General features: G+C 33.5%; 1 protein-coding gene across 1 annotated transcript in view; it reads right to left on the reverse strand.

The window, feature by feature from the left end:
• CSMD3 (CUB and Sushi multiple domains 3) overlaps positions 1-21,337 on the reverse strand; it is a 600,957-nt gene that overhangs the window by 421,265 nt on the left and 158,355 nt on the right. The window contains exon 4 of the mRNA XM_014965576.1: positions 8,156-8,350. Within this exon, the coding sequence (XP_014821062.1) occupies positions 8,156-8,350 (195 nt within the window). The remainder of the gene's footprint in view (positions 1-8,155; positions 8,351-21,337) is intronic.

Raw genomic sequence — 21,337 nt, forward strand, 5'->3', positions numbered from 1 at the left:
ATGTTTCTTGTGGCTCCTACTTTGAAGTTGTTATTTTTTTTCCAACTTGATTATTTTTTATGAAGTATTGTTCTCTTTTGCTCAGGGTTTACTAAGAAAACTGGGAACTAGCAGGCCTAAAAAACAAAGACTGTATCATATTTTTTATTATACTTTAAAGAGTTTTTAAAAGTTCGAAGACATATATACAAAAATTTAAAATATACATATGTTCAATGATATGGGAAAATAGTCATAGAAAATGCAAAAAGTATATAATGTTGGAACATAACATCAAACAGTCACAATGAAAGACAGGGTGGAATCATGACATGGAAAGAATGAATGTATAGCTGCACAGCAGGAAGTGTCCTTCTCTGAAGTGTAAAATACCAGCCAATGTTAAGAGTATTTGTATTAGGAACATTAAACTGATAAAGCAACTAGCGATCCTAAATTCTCACAGTTAAAGTTTTTCACTCCCTCCCACACAGTCTTAGAAGGACTCAGAGTCACCCTATGACGCAGAGCAGCAAAGAGAACCTTTGCCCATAAACTGCTCTGTTCTGCTGAAATAATGTCAGCTCCCCTGATTGACTGCAATGTGAAAGAAATTTTATGTGCTAAATTTGTACAGATCTACTAACAAAGGTTTCATCTTGAACGAAACTCAGAAGGCCATCATACAAGAAAAATAACAAAGCAGACCTCTTACCTATGTGATCATTACAGTCAGTTCTGTAAGAGATTAAGCCTGTGCCGTTGGGCCTTTCTTAGCCACCTTAAATACAATGGAATCTTTCATGCAGAGGTAGCAAAACTCTGCTACACCTTCTATTACATTTAAATGCCCTTCCAGCATCAACACAATTTGTAGCAGATTGTCTTTATCCTTTTAATTTGCAGAGCTGAATAAAAACATGACTAAATTTTGTGAAATTCTTTATTTTTGTAACACAACTGAACAATCTTCAGACTCCTAATCTCTTTAAGAAAAGGCTACAGATCTGAAATCTATCTCACAAGAGAGACAATGCTGTCTTAATATTTAAATAAACTAGCAACACTCCTGCCAATGATGAAAACAAGGAAATTAATTAATGCTGAAGAGCAAGATTCATGATCCACAGGCGAATCAGTAATCATTCTTTAGGTTAATAAAGATGCCGTTTTGAAGAATGCTAAAATATCATGCTAGAATTTTAGCAAGGAGATCTTTTCCCTGCAAAAAAACCTACTGGCAGTCAGTTGTTCTCTTGGAGTAATATTTGAAGGGCTTTAAAGATTTCTCAGAAAAATAATTTGTTATGAATTCTGCTTTTCATATGTAATTACAACTGAGTTATAAATCAGGGTTTGAAAAGTTTAACTTAAATACTAAATACTATTTTCACAATTTCCATTTGTACCCAGGTAAATTCTAATTTTAGGCAGAAATTAAGACATACAGAATGTTTTATCAAGATGTAATTTAAATAATCTGAGGAAAATATACTTGTTTATTTAAAAGCCATGGCAGCAAAATCTTTTTGTATTAAGCAGCTTACTAAAGTGAGTTCATGAACCTGGGATTTACCAGTAATTACCTTGAAAGTATTTCAAATTATTTTACAAATGTTATTTATGCTAATTGATCACTGGAAAGTGTGGGTGAACAGGATCGTGGAAGAAGCAGAGACCAGAAGAAGGAATAGAAGCAGCAGGAACGCTGGCAGGGGAAGGCCCTTGAGCAAGTCCTAATGACCCATAAACAACGCCTGGTGGCCTGACTGATTGAGGGGAATTCTGCCCGGCTGGCAGTTGGGGGTTGCAGGGGAGTGTTGGTTGGGAAAGAAGATGCATTAGTACTATATAAGCTGCCTGTTCGTTATAATAAAGGATTCTGGTTGCATCACTGACCGGGGTCAGTGCCTTCATACGCTACATGAAAGGATTTATCCAGGAATGCCACACAGAAAAGCAAAAGCAGTTAGAAAAGCAAAAGCTCAGCTCAAATTGAAACTGGCCAGAGATGTAAAAAACTACAAAAAAATTTCTTCAGGTACGTAAACAACAAGCAGAAACCATATGAAAATAATGGCTTGGTGTTAAACAGGAGAGGTAAATCAGTCACCAACAATGCTGAAAGGGCAGAGGTTCTCAACACTTTCTTCACCTCTGTCTTTACCAGCACTTTAGGGCCCCAGGCCTTGGGAACAAAAATCCAGGTTGATGCAAACACAGCCCCGCTGTCAGTGAAGGAAGGGTTGGTATGTGAACTACTACAGGAGCTTAACCCCTGCAAATCAATGAGCCCTGACACTATCCACCCGAGGGTGTTAAGAGAACTGGCTGATGTTGTGAGGCCGCTTTCCATAATCTTTGAGAAGTCATGGAGGTCAGGGGATGTCCCATAAGACTGGGAGAAGGCTAATGTCACCTTCATCTACAAGAAGACCTTAAAGGAGGATCCAGGAATGTATAGGCCCATGAGTCTTCAGTCCCTGGGAAAGCTTGGGAAAAGATTGGGAAAAGCCAGCACAGATTCAGCAAGGGAAAATAATGATTGACAAATCTGATTGCCTTCTATGACAAAGTAACCTGCTCAGTTGATGCGAGGTGAGTGGTAGATGCTGTCTACCTAAGTGTCTTCTCTAGTACAGTAGCATATCATTGCATGCTGTAAGTTTTCACAGGAGACTACAATGGGTACTCAGTTCTTCACCCATCATAGGAAGTTAGCTATGTGGCTATCGTTATCATAAATGAACAAGTACAGGTTTTGGACATGAATCTAATGTATTGTAACCAATCAGAAATCCCACGAATGTTGTTTTGAAGAACCTCTGTGTCCTGCTTGAAAGCACACAACATCTATTTATACTACTATTTCAATAAAATGGTAGACTTTTTAATTTCTTATTTCCCCCCCATCTTAATTAACTTCTCTAACTTTAGGGGATCATCATTGCCATTTGTAGACCATTTACATTTTTTAATGTACCAACCATAAGAGCATTGGCCCTTCTAAGCCACTGATTTATAATGTCCCAAAAGGGACCTGTGGAACAATCTCTGAAAAATTGCTCATTCATTAGTGTCAAGTAATCTTCATTCCTTATATACAAATACATCATTCTACTACACTTTTTTTGTTGGTTTTCTTTTCAACTTTCTTTAAATAATCAAACATGTTTTCAATCCAGTCATCTCATAAAGTTATACGGGGCTTCCAAAGGATAAGCAGTGACAACTGCTTGTATAGAAGAGCTGGCTTCAGACAAAGCTCATTCAGAGCTTCAGCTCATTTCCCGTGAGATGTAATTTATTCCTGCCTTTAAATTAGTGTACTTTATTTTCCTCTGTGTATATTGTCAGTTCCACTAGTTAATGCACTGCAGGGCATCAAGTGCAGTACTTTGACTTTATCTCCTGCTTTGTTCTTTCCACAGTTTACAAAAGCCCAGCTTACAACAAAAACACAGAGTCAGCTTATTTATGTCTTATGTTACCAGGTTATATTTGCCACAGTGTCACAAAATTATTTACCTAGCTACAATCATATTTATCTGTCTGTGAAATGGTTACATTGGTATATGAATATTTCTTTGTAGGTATGTGAAGTTGTTTTGTTGTGGGTTTTTTTTGTGTTTGTTTGAGGTTTTGTTTGTTTGTTTGTTTGTTTGTTTTTTAAAGTCTGTACCATTATGGGCCATATCTAAACAGATATACCCCTTCAACTAAGTGTACGGGAGGGTCTACAGGACTCTTAGGCATCATTTTATTTCGTTTGAAGATGTTATCTTTTGTATCTGACCGAAAATTTACCTCATGTAGTTGAAATATTTATAGTCATGTATCTATGAAGTCACAGAATTATACTAGTGACTTGCAATTAACAAATTTTCCTCTCCAGTGGCTTCTGCACACAGGAAATAGCAACATACTTCAATAGTGAGCTGAATATTCTAATATTCAGTTTGACACCTTGTAGATCACTTTTTGAAATGCAAACTTACAGATATCTTGATCCAGTTTATTTGGAATAAATCTACTGAAGAAGAATAAATTGAATATACTTCTATACAGATAGGTAGAAATTAACATGTCTTTATCTGTACAGATACATATATATGTTGCAGGGGAATTACAGAATTCACAAACTTAAAATTTAGTAACAACCACTTTAGTCTTTTACTGTCATGATGAAATATGGGAAAAAATAACCCTATCTCCTCCCAGATAAATAACCAAAAAAGCAGAAATGTATTTTTTCCATGTAAAAAAAGTAACTGGAGTCAGTGGGTTATGCACTTGTCAGACCAAAGTATATGTCAATTCAAACAAGTGGAAAAAGAAAAAGTTTTGTTAAAAATATGAACAGAAATTTTACAGTGACAAATATTTTGTAGCTGTATGTACAGGCAACAGTGAAAATATTTTAAATAAACATACAAATAATCACTGTCTTTTAAATAAAAAGACAAATAAAACCATAGTTTGTTTTTTAAATTCTTCATTTTAAAAAGCCCCCGTTTTAGAATAAAGGTTCTTACAACATCCATTTAACCCTGGAATAGGAAAAACTTCTAAAATATAAAAGTCAGAAAAGTTCCTTGATTATGAAGGTGTCTAATTATTATAACTTTTATAGACTGACAATATTATATATAAATGTAACCTTATTTATTAGCCTCAGTAAATTATTTCTTGCTTGCTACATTATGGAGAAACTGTAAGTTGCAACATTATCTCAGTAATAGGTGATATGATAAAGCTGCTGTCATTGTTCACTGTTGAAAACAACCTTATCAAAATTAATTTGTCAGGGAGGAAGACTTCATTTAAAAACTAGTCAGTCATTGTTAGTGCACAGTATAATTGACCACAACACATTAAATCCAATTCCGTTTTCTTTGCACTTATAGTGCAAAGAAATTATATTTACTTATAGTAAATCTAATAAAAATTCCACGATTTTAATTAGTATCAGAACTTGGAAATGACAGTTGAAAACTTTGTGCATTTAAACTATGTACACTGAGAAAGAGGATATGAAATAAAGCTATTGTTAGCTATCTGCACTGATTTTGCAATACAATCCTATGGACACTAGCAAAGGAGAAGGAAGCCATTTGAGCAATAACTCTTCTTCATGAATAAAATTTGCCCCAAAATGTGTAACTTAAAAAAAAATAAATAAAAATATCAGGGTTATGCACCAAATTTAAACCACAAGCATGCAACAGGGTTTCATGCAGGGATATTTGTGGCAATACAAAGCACTGTTGATTCCAATTAAATTCCCCACATTGAGATATTAATTCATAAGAATGACATTATTAAAACAGAAGCATGACTTCGTCCTGATCTCTTAATTCGAAGTGAAGGCAATATAAAAAGAATGATCTAAAAAAAAATTACTCCCCACATTTACTTGTTCTGAATTACAAGTGGCAGATGAAAATGACATTTATACGCAGATGATCTAAATACATCTATGAGCTTATACCCCACTGACATGTAAGCATGCTGTAAATTCAGAGCTTTGTTCAATTTATTTTCTATAAGTAAAAAGAAACAAACAAACAAATTAATATTGAATAAAGTACACTTTTTTTGAATTCTAGAGGCTTTTTTCTAACAAATCAGACAATGGCTTTTCCTAGGTCATGGCACTGAAATACTCTGTATTTCCAAAATCCAACTAATACATTAAAATTAACAATTAGTATATGCACATCTGGAAGAGACATGGCCATCTACCAAAACCTACTGGTCAAGTTGTTTAGTGTTGAGAAAAAATCATTTTTACAAACATAGTCTCAAAATTACACACCACTTCATCTGTTTGTCTCAGGATTCTCTGTTTTGGATGTAATGACCATTAATAGGGAACAATAAGACTTTTATCAGAGGAAGTTTTTAAAGATGAGTGTTTAATCAAAGAGAGTCTCCATGGCAAAGAGAGAGAGAGAGATAAGAAGCTCGTTAGTGGGTAATCACCTTTAACAACCTTCTGCAGAATTCTGTGTTGGATAATTGCATTAGACAAAATTAGGACATATTCATTAGAATGGAACCACAAAAGTCTCTTTAAAAAAAGTAAAGTTAGGTGTTTCTGATATCAAACATAGACTCATAGAAGGAGCTATTGAAAATAATTAGTTAAATTTTTTTTTGAGCATAGACCAAAAGTATCTTAGCAGTAATTTAGTGCATTAAGTCTTTAAGCCATTATGTCTGATGTTAAAACTTAAATCAAGAATCTGTCACATTCCTAGGCTATGTTTCAGTAATTTGTAACCACCACTATTAAAATGTTCTTGGTTTTTTTTTTTTTACGTATTATTTGTCAAGCTTTTACCCCTTAGATTCTTCACTGATGTTGATTAGAGCTCTTTTCTCCAAAAAATGTTTCCGTTCTGCATGAGTTTCTACAGTAAATCAAGTCACCTCCTCATCCTCTTTCACATACACTGAAAAGTTTGAGTTTCTTCAACCTCTAGACAAAATGACGATTTTGAAATCTAATGGAACTTGTTTCCTCTTTTTCTGAATCCTTTCAAATTTTTCAAATCTATTTTGCCCGAGAGAAAGACAATATTCAGATAATGAACTCTCTAATCATGAATAGAAAGAAATATGTTTTTTATATTGTTATGTGGTAGTCTTCTTCTGCTTACACACTAGAATTATATTTAACCATAGGATTTCTTTGGGAGCTTATAATTCAAATTCAAATTTACACTGTGTATTTTCACATCCCCTTGGAATAAAAACAAAATATATGCAATGTTCTGCTGAAAAAATATTGTATCAAAAGAAAGCATGTGTAGCATGACTGACTGGAAAGTGGGAGCATCAGTTTCAAGTCTCTTATCTTCCTCCTTTAAAAGTACAATTTTTTATGCCAATAAAGTTCAAAATTGGCAGATCAAGAATTTGAATGATGGTCTGCAGTTAAGTCCATTAGCCTTCTACTTTGTTCAAAATGTAAGTTTTGTGCAAGTTAATATATTCTCATCAAATCTTTTTTTAAAATCATCTATACAAAAAAAATTTGGATTTATGATTGTGTATCTTCTTCAATACTAGCTAACATTTTTCTGGGAAGTAGGAAGGGAAAGATTTGGGAGATATAATTTTACTAGAAAAGCGAATTATTAGTAATAACTTATTATTTTCTTCAAGATTAAGGATAAACATACAAAATACCTCTAAGCCAAAAAAAAAAAAAAAAAAAAACAATAGAATGGTACTTCTAATGATATGTATTTCCCATATATAAACACTTTTTTGTTGCACTGGTTAACCAGGATTTAACCCAACTGATTTATTTTTTTTTATCAGAAATTTATCAGAATACCAACTTTAGTTGGAATGTTTTTATAGCTCCCGCAATGTTTTATAGACCCTGCAAGAAAAATTTTAGACAAACATAAATGTAACATTCTATAAAATTAACCTGTGAATTCAGGAAAGGATGTCAAGCTTGTCTGATACAACAGTTTCATCAAAATACTATATTGTATTGGTTGTGTGTAGTAGTGATAGTTTCTCCGTTTTATCAGCTTAGTTCCTTTCTTTACTCTGCAAACATTATTTCTCTCTAATAGTCTCAGAAAATAAGATTTGCCCATAAAACAGGATTCCCTCCTACTGCTGTATTTCTAACATGAGCAAGGGAAAATGATTTGACCTAAAATATTTGTTAGAATGCAAGGGATATCACATATATAGAAATATTGAGATATTGAGTCTGACTGAGAATGAGAAGTCCCTCTGACTCAATTGTTTTGATAGTTCCAAACTTCTGTTTGCTCAATATCCAAATTAATATTTGACAAGAAGTCAGTCCTTAGAAAGTATTAACGGATCTCGAATTTACATTCCCATAGTTGTAAATATGTTGAACACAGACATTTATAGCCTACTTATTACTAGGTTTCTAGTTCTTATTTTTTATATATATTTTTTTAAAAATGAGAAATATCATTTTAATAGGATATTGACTTAAAAATTAGTAGGTGCACATGCTGAGATATATCATGTATGTGATCAAGACATTGAAATAGTCAAAAAGGCTTTTCTTTAATCAGAGTGTAAAAGTTAATAGGTACAAGAGATGTAAAGTTGTTCATACTAATAAAGCTAATTTATATGTTTGAGAACATTACTGTAGCATTTCTCTTACCTCTACAGATAGGAACGGGGAAGTCCCATGATGCTGTATTCACAGAGTTAGCTATGCAAGTAAGCTGAGGGTGGCCATCCAAAATATATCCAGTTACACAGCTGTATCGGATTTTGTCACCAACATCATATCTTGTACCGTACAAGATACCCTTTGGTGGAACTCCTGGATTGCCACAGGAACTACTCTGTAATTCTGGAGAAGACATATTTATTATTACTTTTAATGTTTTTATAAATCAATACTGCATTTTGCTACACAATATAGAACATAGAAATTATGGCAACTTTGCACAGATAGTGAGTTTTCATGGATATCACACAACTCTGAAGACTGGAAATTGATCACTGAATCTATTAAGTATGTGCTTATGTACCCACATACCCAAATGCAGAATATTATACAAAAATGAGCATTAAATTTTCCTTAAGCTCCAGCTATAGATGTATTCATATATTTTTCTTAATTGATGGCAAAGAAAGAAACAAAAGATCTTGATACATTTTTGACTCCAGTTATACAAATGCAAAACAAAAACCAGACATAACACCAGATTTGAATCAACCAAAAATTTGGAAGAATAAATAGAAGTACTCGAGACAGAACACCAAGAGGAGGTTTTAACAAACATAAGCCTGAGCACAATCAGGAAGCTGTTGAATGATATAGCGGATTTTAGATAATAAGACAAAAGTGATGAGATATTTTGAGTAACTGATTTCTGAGCAAAGGATTGGTTAATTTAATCATACAGAATGCCATAGATCTGATTGACTTCTACTATAATGTAGAGCTTTAAATCACTGAGAATCCAAAATGGGTTGCAGCTCTGCTATTGATTTGATCTCTCAGGACATCATTAGAGCCCAGTTTTACCAGGTGGTACTTGCACTCCAACTATGTACCCTTCTGAATGATGTTTGAGCATTGTAAATGTGAATAAGTTAACTATGCAGATTAGTTGCTGATGTCGTTGCTGCTATTGCTTTCTTTCTCTTACATAATAAACTCTGTGGAACTTGGATTTGCCTTTCATTGCCTTGCACAAGGACACAGCACAGAGGTAAGAAGATAGTCTGTCTCATTTTGGTACTTCAAAGCTCACCTAAATGGTTGATATTCTTACTACTGTTTTATGGAGCTAAGTGTTCTGTTCTCCAACAAAACTCCTCTGTCCTCAAATTTGCTTGCAAGCTTTACAAAGAATCCAATGCTGCAGTTCACCCCCATATTTTTTCAAAGGGATTTCTCTTGAATCCTTTAAAGGTTTTCAAGGCCACCCCAGCTATTATATATCATCATAGCATGTTACAATAGAGGTAAAAATATCATCCTGTGGATTTTGCTTATCTTATGAATCATATTATATAAACTTGGAAACTCTGCCTGTACACAGTGTTTTTATTTTCAGCTTCTTCAAGACAGTGAAATCTTTCAGAGGCCTGAATTTCTTAGTGCTTTATAAAAAGGTCACAAAAAAATTCTCTGTCCTTTGGAAAGAAGAATATAAAGATTAGTGATGCCTTTAGCAGTCACTGCCCAAAATTGCTTGCTTTATTCTTACTGCTGGCCCATCAAGAATTACCCACAGAAGGCAATATAATCTTATGAAAGTATATTATATCTTAAAACACTAATTAAATATCACCCTCGTTCGAAAATAAAACTCATTTTCCAGTTACATTACTATATGACTTGTCTGAAATGAACTTGGCATTTCCATTAATTCTTAATAATACAAAAGTAGCTAGTGAGTATGTTACTACTACTAACCATTCAGGTAATTTTATTCCTGATTTTAGATAATAAAATAGAAAATAAATTTTAAAATTTCAAATATATTAGTTTCTTCTGTATTTTCATTTTTAACATATTCAAGTGCATTATTTTGAGGGGTGTGTGTGTAATTCACTAAATAACTGCATTAGTCTTCTTCAATAGGTATTATCTATTTTCAAACTGAATGTGACACTGTACTACCAACTCCCTGCCATTTAAAGCTGCGGATCGTTACCTTGAGACTGTCATCTGTCAGGGAACGCAGGAACTGCCAAACTAGATTGTAATTGTTGTTCAGCTCTGCACAGATTCTTGATTTCAGTGACATTCTGATATTCAGTAATGATATGAAGCATGGAAGAGTATTTCCTTTTAAATTTGCCACATTGTAATTTGATTGAACTTCTCCTTGTTCATGTACTCTGAAAATATGCATAATTGAACTTTTTACACAATCCTACTTTTTTACATTTTTATTGTGTATTATTGCTCATCTTTCTAAAGAAAGCTGCCCCAATTGTTTCAATGCCTCCCAAGTAAGAACTTTCTTTGGCCTAGATTTAATTGTCAGTTATCTCTGAAATCATGTGCATTATGGTTTTTTAAAAATCAATATTCTACCTGTAAGTGAGGTACATAAGAACTTATTTGTCCTCTTTTTTTTTTTTTACATGATGATGAAACACTGAGATCAAAATTCCCTGCAATGCTTTTCAATAAGTTTCTATTTCATTAACTCCTATTAACGTCAATGGAAATTCTGTTGAAAGACTGTGGGTAGAATATGCCTCAGAGTTTGGCTTAGCAGAAATGGACACACTCCTGCACACACACTTTAAAGAGTTTAATTAGCAGAAATTCAGTCACTTAAGAACATTAATTAATAAGTTACTCAAATTAAATCACATTAACTAAAATTTCATTGTGATAATACTTTCAAAAACAAGGCTGGCAGAAGTTGAGACTCTCAGCATTGACTCAAGCAGAAATAAGTCATAATCAGATATGGAAACTTTCAAATTTACTTTCTTTTTATTCAGATTTTAAGTCAGGAATTTTTTCCCTTGTTATTTATAAAATCAAGAGTAGCACCTGTCCACCCTAAATTTAGGCATGAAATCTATAATTTAATGTCCAAATATCCAGAACAAGTATTTGAAAATATTCCAGTAAAAAATGCTTTTGTTATATCATTGCATTACATTGAGCTCAGTGGAAATAATTTGTTGTAAGTTAATGTTCTTCTTCATACACTAAATCTGATATTAGAAATTTAGGAACATGAAGATTTTTGTCTTTTTTTTTTTTAAAAGGTTGATCCATATCTTTATCATAGTTTTTGTTCACAGCTATTACAAATCATCATGATCCCATTTTTCCAAATCTTAAGTGAGAAACACTGTCAGTATCAAATTTATGTCTCCATGAGAACTGACTCATTAAAAAACCTATGAAATATCCCAATAGAGGCTAATATTTACTTTATTTATTATTTTTGAAATGGAATACTCCTGGTACCCCTACATTTTCAGTTTGGATATCTCTCTCTGTTACTGCATGGCACTAGTCCTAGACTGCGTGTTCACTGGTGTCTACTAATCCAAACGCTAATTTCTCTGCCAGACAAACTTGAGTATAGTCCAGGGAATTTGCCATTCTAGGGACCACTCCAGTTATCTTTTGGGGCAGGACTTGGTGTAACTGGAAATAGTAGAATATGGCTGTACACAGATATGCCTTAGAAAAACAATGCATATGTAGTTTGTCTTATTGATAAGCGAGAATGTTTTGGTATTAAAGGCTCAGGACTGATTTCAGAAGTACTGCATATAGCAGTGTGTGGATATAATGAGTGTTATGCATTCCAAGGTCCCAAATATTAGGAAAGATGGCACATTAGTAACAATGTGAAGTAGCTTGAAATTCAGTTGTCAAAAATTCATCTGTATCAAATCTTGCAATGGTTTATTTTAGTTGCATACTTTTCCAAAGGTTTTATAAACTAGAAAAGTCACTTAGATGCATAGTCTCTATATCATAATATTTGATTTCTTTCATATGTGCAATAGAAACAGCAGATTGTCTAACAACCAAAACTTCTCTGAAGCTTTTCTTTTGCATTCTGCATTTTATGTGGGTCAATGAGAAAAAACTGTGAATTCTGGTATCTATCTATTAATAGGTAGGCAAGAGAAAGTGCAAGGAAGATTTATTTTATTTTTTCCCTAAAGGAAAGCTAAGTAAGTAATGTTTTTTTCTTCTCATGTTCTTAATTGTTTTTTCTTGATAGACAAATATCTTAGTAATAGTAACCTCACTGAGGGTCTCTACTGTTCACTAAAGATAGTACCGCTAATTACATTTTATAGTTTCTTACCTATTTTTTAATGAATGACATAATTTTGCTCTTTTCTTCCCTTTGAAATTATTTTTGTGCCAAAAAATGACAGATTAACCTGATTATCTGAAGCCACCGATTAGTATAAGGGTGTCTCATAAAACTGTATCCTGAAGGAACTTTAAATGTAGACTTTTATACTGAGCTTGATTTTGCTTTTAACTACCTTGAAACAATCACTTCATTTGTCCTCTTTGCCAGTAACACAAAGTTTCCATTTACAGCATTAAAATAATCTGTTATTTTTATAGGAATAAACTCATTTGAGCATTAAGTAAATTAGAACTGCATTAATATAATTCTTATACAAGCAAGAGAACAACAGCAACAAGGAGGACAGCAAAAAACCCTCCAGGATATGTGAAGGAAAGAAGTGATAATGTTAGTACTGTAGTAACATTGATACAGTGAGCAAGACAAATGTAATACAAGAAATGGTCCAGGGTTTGCAATAAATTCCCTTCACATGCTGTTTGGAGTATCTGTTTAAATCAGCTGAACACACAGAACAGCACGAGAGAGCTGAAAGACCATGTGAAAAGGCAATGCCAGTCACTAATTTTAACATGTAACAGCATAATCCAACATCAAGTGAAAGATTACTATAAACTTCAGTAGATATGGTTAAATCTGACATTTCCCCATCAGACAGATTTCTGAAGCGTTACATGAAGGAAATAACAAGCAGATAAAGACCAGATAGTTAGGTAGGAGAGCTGGACACTTAACGGCACCAACCGCCCTTATTTGCCTTTACTAAATTCCACTTGATTTAGAATAAAGCTTTATATGCAGTGAATTCCTGTACAGCTGCTGAGGGCACCAGTTAAACCCTGAGCATGGCTGGAAGGTAAATTCACAGATTCACAGAATGGTAGGGGTTGGAAGGGTCCTTTGGAGATCATCTAGTCCAACCCCACTGACAAAGCAGAATTCACATAGTGCATGGATTGAGAAAGGCTGTTGGAGACTAGGTGAAGTTTGGGAATGGATGTAGACTTGCAAGTGTTGCAAGGATTGCTGTATCCACATTGTTCTGAAAGCACTCAACCCCATCAGTATTGCCCAAAGCCTGAGGTGGTGTATCTGCCACATATGGTGGTTGCTTAGCTTCCCAGGTAGATGAAGCCCAGAAAGATGCACCCTGCCTACCATGCAGTGGCTGTGTAGATGTGCCCTTATATGAGTCATAACAGGATTGTTCCATTTAGACTGCAGTGATTCTGAGACCTTTTTTTGGCAGAGCTGCATTCTATAGGCAGCTGGGAAGAGGTTGCTGTAATTACAGAGCAAAGATTATTTCAGAGCCCAGAACAACTGAAATAAAAACTAATCCTAAAACCTATACAGCAAATTGCTAATATTGCTACAATATGTATTTCTTGTTATGCCTTTCAGAGTTATACAAAAGAGTTTATTCTGTAATTTCTGAACTGTTATGGTACGAAATATCTCACAGTGTTATTTATTTTTACTCCCCTGTTGCCTCAGTGCCTCACCTTATTTTGCCTTATCCTAGCTACTTTATAAATGCTGCATTGTTCCTCACTCGCTGTCCTTGCCTGGGCAATTTACAGTAACCAAAGATTTTAAAAGCTAATTGAATTTAGGATAAGGCAGTTTACCCATCAAAGGAGGATGTCATAGCACAAACAAGTTGTGTGGCATCATATAGACAGTGTCCCATACAAATTTCACAGTCAAGAATAGATACATATAGATACAAATAAATTTCATTAATTTTATATGTTTGAGGTACTGCCGTACCAGGATTCCTACTAAAATTAGGGTTCCATTTTGCAAGGCATAACACAAATATTAGAAAGATGTATAGTATTTATATTCAAGATGGTAGGAATAGTGAAAGCAGAGAGCAGAATGCAATAAAGCACATTTTGTGGAAGAGTACTTGGACTTCTTAAGGAAACTTAAAAAGAAATGTAAGAGTTGACACTTGAGCACTGATAGGCATTGCTAATTAGGAATTGAGTCCTAAATGGTTATAAAGGCTAATCTGAAATATTTATGGTTTGAATGATTATAAACTAGATAATAGCTAGTCTAAGAAAATATGGGACATCTCCTTCAGTTTCCTGTTGGCAAAGGTCATCTGAAACAAGCAGTATATATTCTGAAGATACATACACATGTCCATGGCTAATCAGCCATGTCTGACTTATTAGCCAAGGTTTCCCTGTCACAGGCATTTTTCTCAAATTGTGTCTTAACATTGAAGGCAGGGAATTTCTGGTATGTTGAACTTTTCAACTTGCTTAAAAAAAAAAATAAAATTCTGCTACAGAGGATCACTTAGGGTTTAAAACTGGAATTTAGAGTATAAGTTGTGGATATGGGATGTGTCATGGATGTATCATTAGAGAGTGGCATAAACAGGCACAGTCAGTTTTCGTCTCATGCAAGGGACTTCGACACATGAGAACTGGGCACTAGGTGGCATCTGAAACATTCAGAGCTGTTGTATGACCTAGCAGAGTAGTAAACATTTCCTTCCATATATATCAGTGGTAACATAAAATTCCAATATTTTTTTCATATATATTACATATGCTTGGTATATGTCTGTGTTGGCATATATAAGTTAGTATATAGAATTATTATTAGGAGACACTGTAGTGCCCTGTTAGAAGTATAAACATTTGATGTTTCTCAAATGACATGCTGTCTCTTACAGTGACGTTTCAGTCTAGTTTCCACCATTATTGCTGGTATAAAGGATTCCTCAACAACACTGTTTACAGAAAACATGTTTACAAAGTTAGAGCTATATCCCTGTGCTTGTTTTCTGGATGCTTCTTTTTTAAACATTTTGACGAAAGGTGAAATTTAATGCTTTAATTTAGTTTTCATTTAGAAAGTCTTATGGTTTAGAGTTTTCCTTTAGAAGATTGAATCATTATCAGAATATCAAGAACAGTCGTCTGGGATGTCATGAGGACGTTACCTCTTCAGAAGTCTTTTCTTTTTTATATTTCATAGGGAATTTCAACTGGCAGGTTGAGATTATTGCTCAATAGGTAGAATATGCAGTGGTTAAGCAGTGCCTTTGTTTAGTCAAGACTCGATTGCTGTCATTACATTTCTGAATGTACTTATCATATCCTTTCAAAAGAATATCTCCTTTAGAAACAAAAACTCTTTATCCTTTTATGTGTCTCAAGGTCTCAGCAGATCAGATGAAGTTTAAAATCCTTAATCCAAGCTTCCTTTTAAGGTATTTTCATGAATGCTTCATGATACACAGCCCATCTTTCAGACTATATATAACTTTGACACAGTTTATTCAGTTAACCATGATTTATTGTATTGCATAGCTGCCATTAATATGTATTCATACTATCAAGAGTGTGAATTTGTGGTAGTGTATAAATAAATTTAAAGTAAATATATTACATCCTCAATTACAACGTCTTATTCTGAATCAAAATATTTTTATCCAAATGCTGAAATAAAATCTCCATTTCATATCATGATAGAAGTGTAATCCCTTCTCCCTACATCAAACAGTATTCAAGGATCCTGCATTCAGAATATAGCTGAAAACATTGCTGATATATTAAGCAAGATGAAGTTTATAATTAAAAGTGTCCAAGTAATAGTAGTAAAAATATTATATTTTGCTCATTTATCTCAGTGTTTATGATACGACTCAGAATTGCATCAGAAATGCTTGTCTTGCATAATAAAGTGCTATTCTCAGAGTCATGTTTCTAACCACAATCACACTTTTAAGGTCTGAAGCGGATGGCTACCTAATAAAGTTCTTTTTATTAAAAAAAAGGTCTCTTTGGTTAATGTTAGTCTTAGACATTATATGAATTTTTTATTCAAAATATCCAGAGATGAGAACATTTAAAAATACTGGGTCAAGGATATGAGCATGATTCTGCTTTTAATGGTACTTAAACTGATAATTTCACAGTGCTGAATTGCATTATGGCCTAACGACTCTACTGCATAAGGTGAAATAATATAACATTACTGATCTTGTCCAAATTACTTACATGATGATTCATTAACCAGGAAAGACAGTGTGATTTAATTAATGGATAGTAATGTGAATAAATAAACATATGCTACAGGCCATTTATCGAAAGCATGCATAAAACCTTTGAATGACCTATGTTCCATAAAACTTTGGTTTATAACTCAGTGCTGAGCTGTGCCTTCCAAATTGTACCTTCCAAAACAGTCAGCTTTCCCCATGGCAGGAAAAGCACACTGCACTCCAAACACAAATGCATTAAATCTCCTTCTCCCATCTACAGAACCTTTCCTTTTCACTTTTAGAATTCCCAGATGCCCTTCACTTGAGAAGCAGATATCTGTAATTATTTTATTTCAGCATTATGCTATAATTTTCCTTCTGCAAGAACTAACATTAGTGTTGATATTCAGCATTCTATTATCACCTTCATTGCATGGGCTTGTGCATTTCTTAGAGAACATTTCTCAAGCTTCAAAATTTGTGTGCTTTGCCTTATGCTAGAGGCAAGTTCCTTAGCACATTTGGGAAAACATTTTCAGAATTCTCAAGCATGGAAGAATGAAAGCAGAATATTTTCTGATGAAACATATGATTTCCTTATGCAGGAATGGTTTAAAATGTCTGAAAAAAAGAAAGAGCTTTCAAGCTGAATATGTACTGACATTAATCTATAAGCAAGTATCACTTGGCACAAGGAAAACACTTTATATAAGCTATCCTGTATGGGAGTTGGTGAAAAGTGTTTAATTATAATATCTTTTTTTTTTTAATAGTGAAGAAGTAAATAATATAGTACTGCACACAATATACTACACTGGGTAGTAGTGTAGTATATCGGGTATTATGGGTATCTTTTTTTCATTTTTTTCCCAAGGTTTTTAAAAATCAGAAATTTTGTTATTTCTAGTCTGAGTCCTGCGGGAGCATAGATCAAGCAGTTTCCTTTGTTATTCTTGCGTCAAAATAATTGTTTTTGAGGCATAATCGGTAAAAGGCATTTAATCTTATTTTACAGTTACAGTGATGGAGAACATCTGCAAAGTAATTCATGTGACGTAGACATATTAACTTTGTTCCTTCAAACCCTCCATTTTTAAACCAATATAAGCTTGAACTCATATAGTCAGCCTTCCCTCAAATATGTTAGCAGCCAGCTAACATCCATTCCCATCCTGACTGATCTGTTATTGGAATGAGTAGAAATGGTCATAATTTGAGGGGAGAGAAAAGTTTATCATTAATATAACCCAAGATTTGAATTAACTTCTCATTAAACACCTGTGTAGGTCACTCTTTCTCTGGCTATTTCTACATGACAGGTTAATTCTGAAACAGCCATGACAGTAATTTCTCAGAACTTACTGGTATTTCTATATTGAGAAACTACTTGAACAACACCCTTTCAGCTTTTGCTTTTAAGTGCTTTCAATATTCTCTGCTTATATTGAGAAAAAGAAAAATGTCCTAGGAAAAGATAAGTTTAATAGCCTGCTGCAGTCCTGCACAAATCACTGTTTGACAGAGCTTATGAAGTGTTCGTTGCAGTGCTAGCTCACTGAAAGATCATATATCTTATAGAGATCTTTGAAAAACTTCTTTAAAGTGTGACAGATTGGTATGTTAGAAGAGCTAAACAGTGTCAAAGAAATATATGTTATACAAGTAGGCTGTTAGCACAGTGCGAAATAGTAAGGAATATGCAGAAATCTATCCTCGGGTCTATATCTCACATGTTCAATCTTGTGATACAGAATTCTGCTTTAGTGCATAAGGAGAGAATGAAAGATTATAAACCTAAATTTATAATGACAAAAAAAATATTTTCAGCATTAATTTCCCATTTTTGGTGGAAGGGTGCTAATGAACTGAAGAAACTAATGAAAGTTAATTCAATTTGATTTCCCCTCCTTTTTTTCCCTGCAAAATAGAAGTAAACAAGAAAAATTATGAGAAAGATCCATTTTTTACTTTGTTTCTCAAAAAGTTTAGAAAGATACTTTTTCATTCAGGGAAAAAGTCTGTTTTCATCAGAGAATTGGAACACTTTTGCAATTAATGTTGACTTGTTTATCAGATGTTTCCTGTATTAATATACTGGCTAAATGTAAGTATAAGACTGTAAGGGGTAAAAAAAGTGGCAGGGGCAAGAAAATTTATGGATATCCAGATTTCTTAGTTTGAGTCTCAGCATCCTGAATGCTCAACCCAGCATTCAGTTGTGATAATTTTGGCAGTGAACTTTAGTGATGGTTCAACTAACTAACACCTATTAGTATACGAGCATCTGGAAATCCTGAAAAACTTTTCTTCTTCCTCAATTATACCTAATCAGACATTTACTAACAGACATATGAAACTGCATAGACAGGACTACAGTGTTGATGTGATTTCTATAGTGTCTACCTTGTTTCAAGGAAAATGAAGTATGTCTTCATTATGACATATTTTCTTTCCTCTGCATATTTTTAATATTGAAAAAAGATGAAATTTGAGTTATCAACTCAGATTAGATTAGTATGTTTATATAGCCTGAAATTTTTGAGAATGTTTTTATGTTTATCTGTTTCTGCAGTAAATTATTTTATTTTAAATCTCTGAATTCCTGTAATGCTCTACCTTCTCTTATATTAGCAACCTTTGCACAAAGATAGTGGCAATATGCTGGGATATAAGAAAAAAATGTATAACCTTTTAGCTGCAATCAGCACGGTTATTTCTACTTTCCTATTTTATTTTTTTACAAGAGGGTTTAGATATAAAGTCTACAGTTATGATAGAGCTAACTACTGTAAAAAGGTAATAAAACCTAAATTAATCAGATCTACAAACTGGAGAGAAATTGGAGATTAGCATGTCAAATTTATATTGTGGTCCTTCTCATTCACAGTTTTAAAAAGCATTTTTCAGTACAACTGAGAAGGCTTCAGGGCTAACTGTTGTACTTTAGTTCTGTAGCATATTGAAAATTAAATTGAGGGTTAGGAATAAAAATCCTTCCTTGTTTACAATTTTTATTTGCTTTTTGAAATGATGTTTTGAAATACATAATGATTTACTAAATCAGGAGTTATAACTCTCCTTAGCAGCTTTTTCATGAGGGATGATATTGTTGGCACTGCTGCATTGTCTGATATTAGTAAAACCTTCTCTTCCAATATTACGATTTATGGGATTACTTAGTAAAACTTTTGAGCTATTTAGTTGTGTTTGAACAGAACCTTAACCATGTGAGTAGATACTCAAGCTCCAGATGACTAAGGATTTACTGTTCTTGGTGATGAAGGTTACTATGACTGAGTAAAGAGATAAAACTTTTATTATTATTTTTTCCTATATTTATATGTATTTTTTTTACAGGGATTCTATTTAGATACTTATTTTAAACTTGAAAATAAGAGAAAATATCTCAGACATAATTTGTTTTCTGGGAATAGACAAGTCAAATGTACTTTTGGTTATACAAAGACAGACTTTGGTATAATCATTTGTCTTGGAAAGTTGTATTCATTTCTCTTCACTGTTTTCTACCTCAGTCTTTGCTGACATCGGTCTGGTGGTGGTGGTAAAAATGGAAAAAAATCCACAGAGCCCCTCAAAAATTTGACTGCATCATCAACTGCATGAAATTCTGCGTGCTCTTCAAAAATCACTGCTGTTTTCAGGATCACAGTCCTCTGGCTCATAGCTGGAACTCGAATTCCAAGTATCAGCAGTGTCCCGAAATAATAGTTATTGTTTATAACTACAACTATTTTCAATTTGTACGTCAGAGTATCAAATGACGCTGAAGTAGTCTTTTTCACCTCAGAATTGGAGTAAAGGGCAAGTTTATAACAAGGGGTTAGAAATGGATGTCAAGGCAACCTGAAATACATAGCAATCCACATATCAAGTTGACGAAATCAAACTACATCACTTAAATTCGTAGTAAAATCCTTTCCTAAATGCCACTTGCTCCTGATAGATAGTGCATCCATTCCATAAATTTTAGTCCTGGCTAATACTGGGTCCGTTTGAAAGACCTGCTGATAATTATACCATCTTCAATTGAAAATGTTATTAATATCTTTTTAATATTTCTATAACCTAAAATTATTTAATTCATGGGATCCTGACTGCTCCCAGTTTAAGAAAGAATGTTTTTGTTTCATCATCTCCTTACCCTTAACAACTGGAATATGCGTATGTAATATGTGGAGTATATAAAAGACGTGCTTCACAACACAAGGTTTCTTTTTGAACACTAACCAGCTAGAACTTTTTCCAAAATCTTTAAAAAGAGCAATAAGAAAAAAGATCTATTTGATGAAACAAATCCATACATCCATATGTTCATAACAGCTGTTTCTTATATTATTCCTTTTGGTTATCTTCTCTGTTGTGAAAATCACGCTAGATTCAGGTCATTTTAGGTTATTTAAATTTATCTGAGTCAACAGTTTCAAAGATATACAAAGAGGACGTTGACCCAATTACCAGCATGTCTAGAGTTCTCACATAGTAGATTTTTTCTATAAGACCATTCGTATATTAATTTCTCGAGAAGGATGTTGCTTATTTCATGGCTGGTTAACATCTGTAGTGGTAATTGTACAGTAAGTAGACGACAGTCATTACCCACCTGCCTTTGAAACTGTGGCAGGTATTTTACTATATAATTTTATAGTTAGTAACCAAAATTACTGAAGGAAAAGTAAAATTTTTATTCAGTTACATTAGTCATTAACTTCACAATTAAAAAAAAATTATGAAAGGAGAAATTATTTTTAAGTTACATGAAGCACAGACTTTGTGACTGGCAGGGAAAAATATGATTTTCAAGAAAATATGTCAAAAGAAGTTTATTATTCCATTCCTTCTCATTTTACCAATATCTTTTGGCTTCTGTAAGAAACAAGAATGAATTTCTGCAACTGAGTTCTCCTTTACTTCATAAGTACTACCTCCCAGCTGGAACAGGTATAGTCCTTGCACTGTGTCATGGCTGCTCTAGAAAAAT

Source organism: Calidris pugnax, unplaced genomic scaffold, assembly GCF_001431845.1.
Source record: "Calidris pugnax isolate Ruff unplaced genomic scaffold, ASM143184v1 scaffold41, whole genome shotgun sequence".
Lineage (NCBI taxonomy): Eukaryota > Metazoa > Chordata > Aves > Charadriiformes > Scolopacidae > Calidris > Calidris pugnax.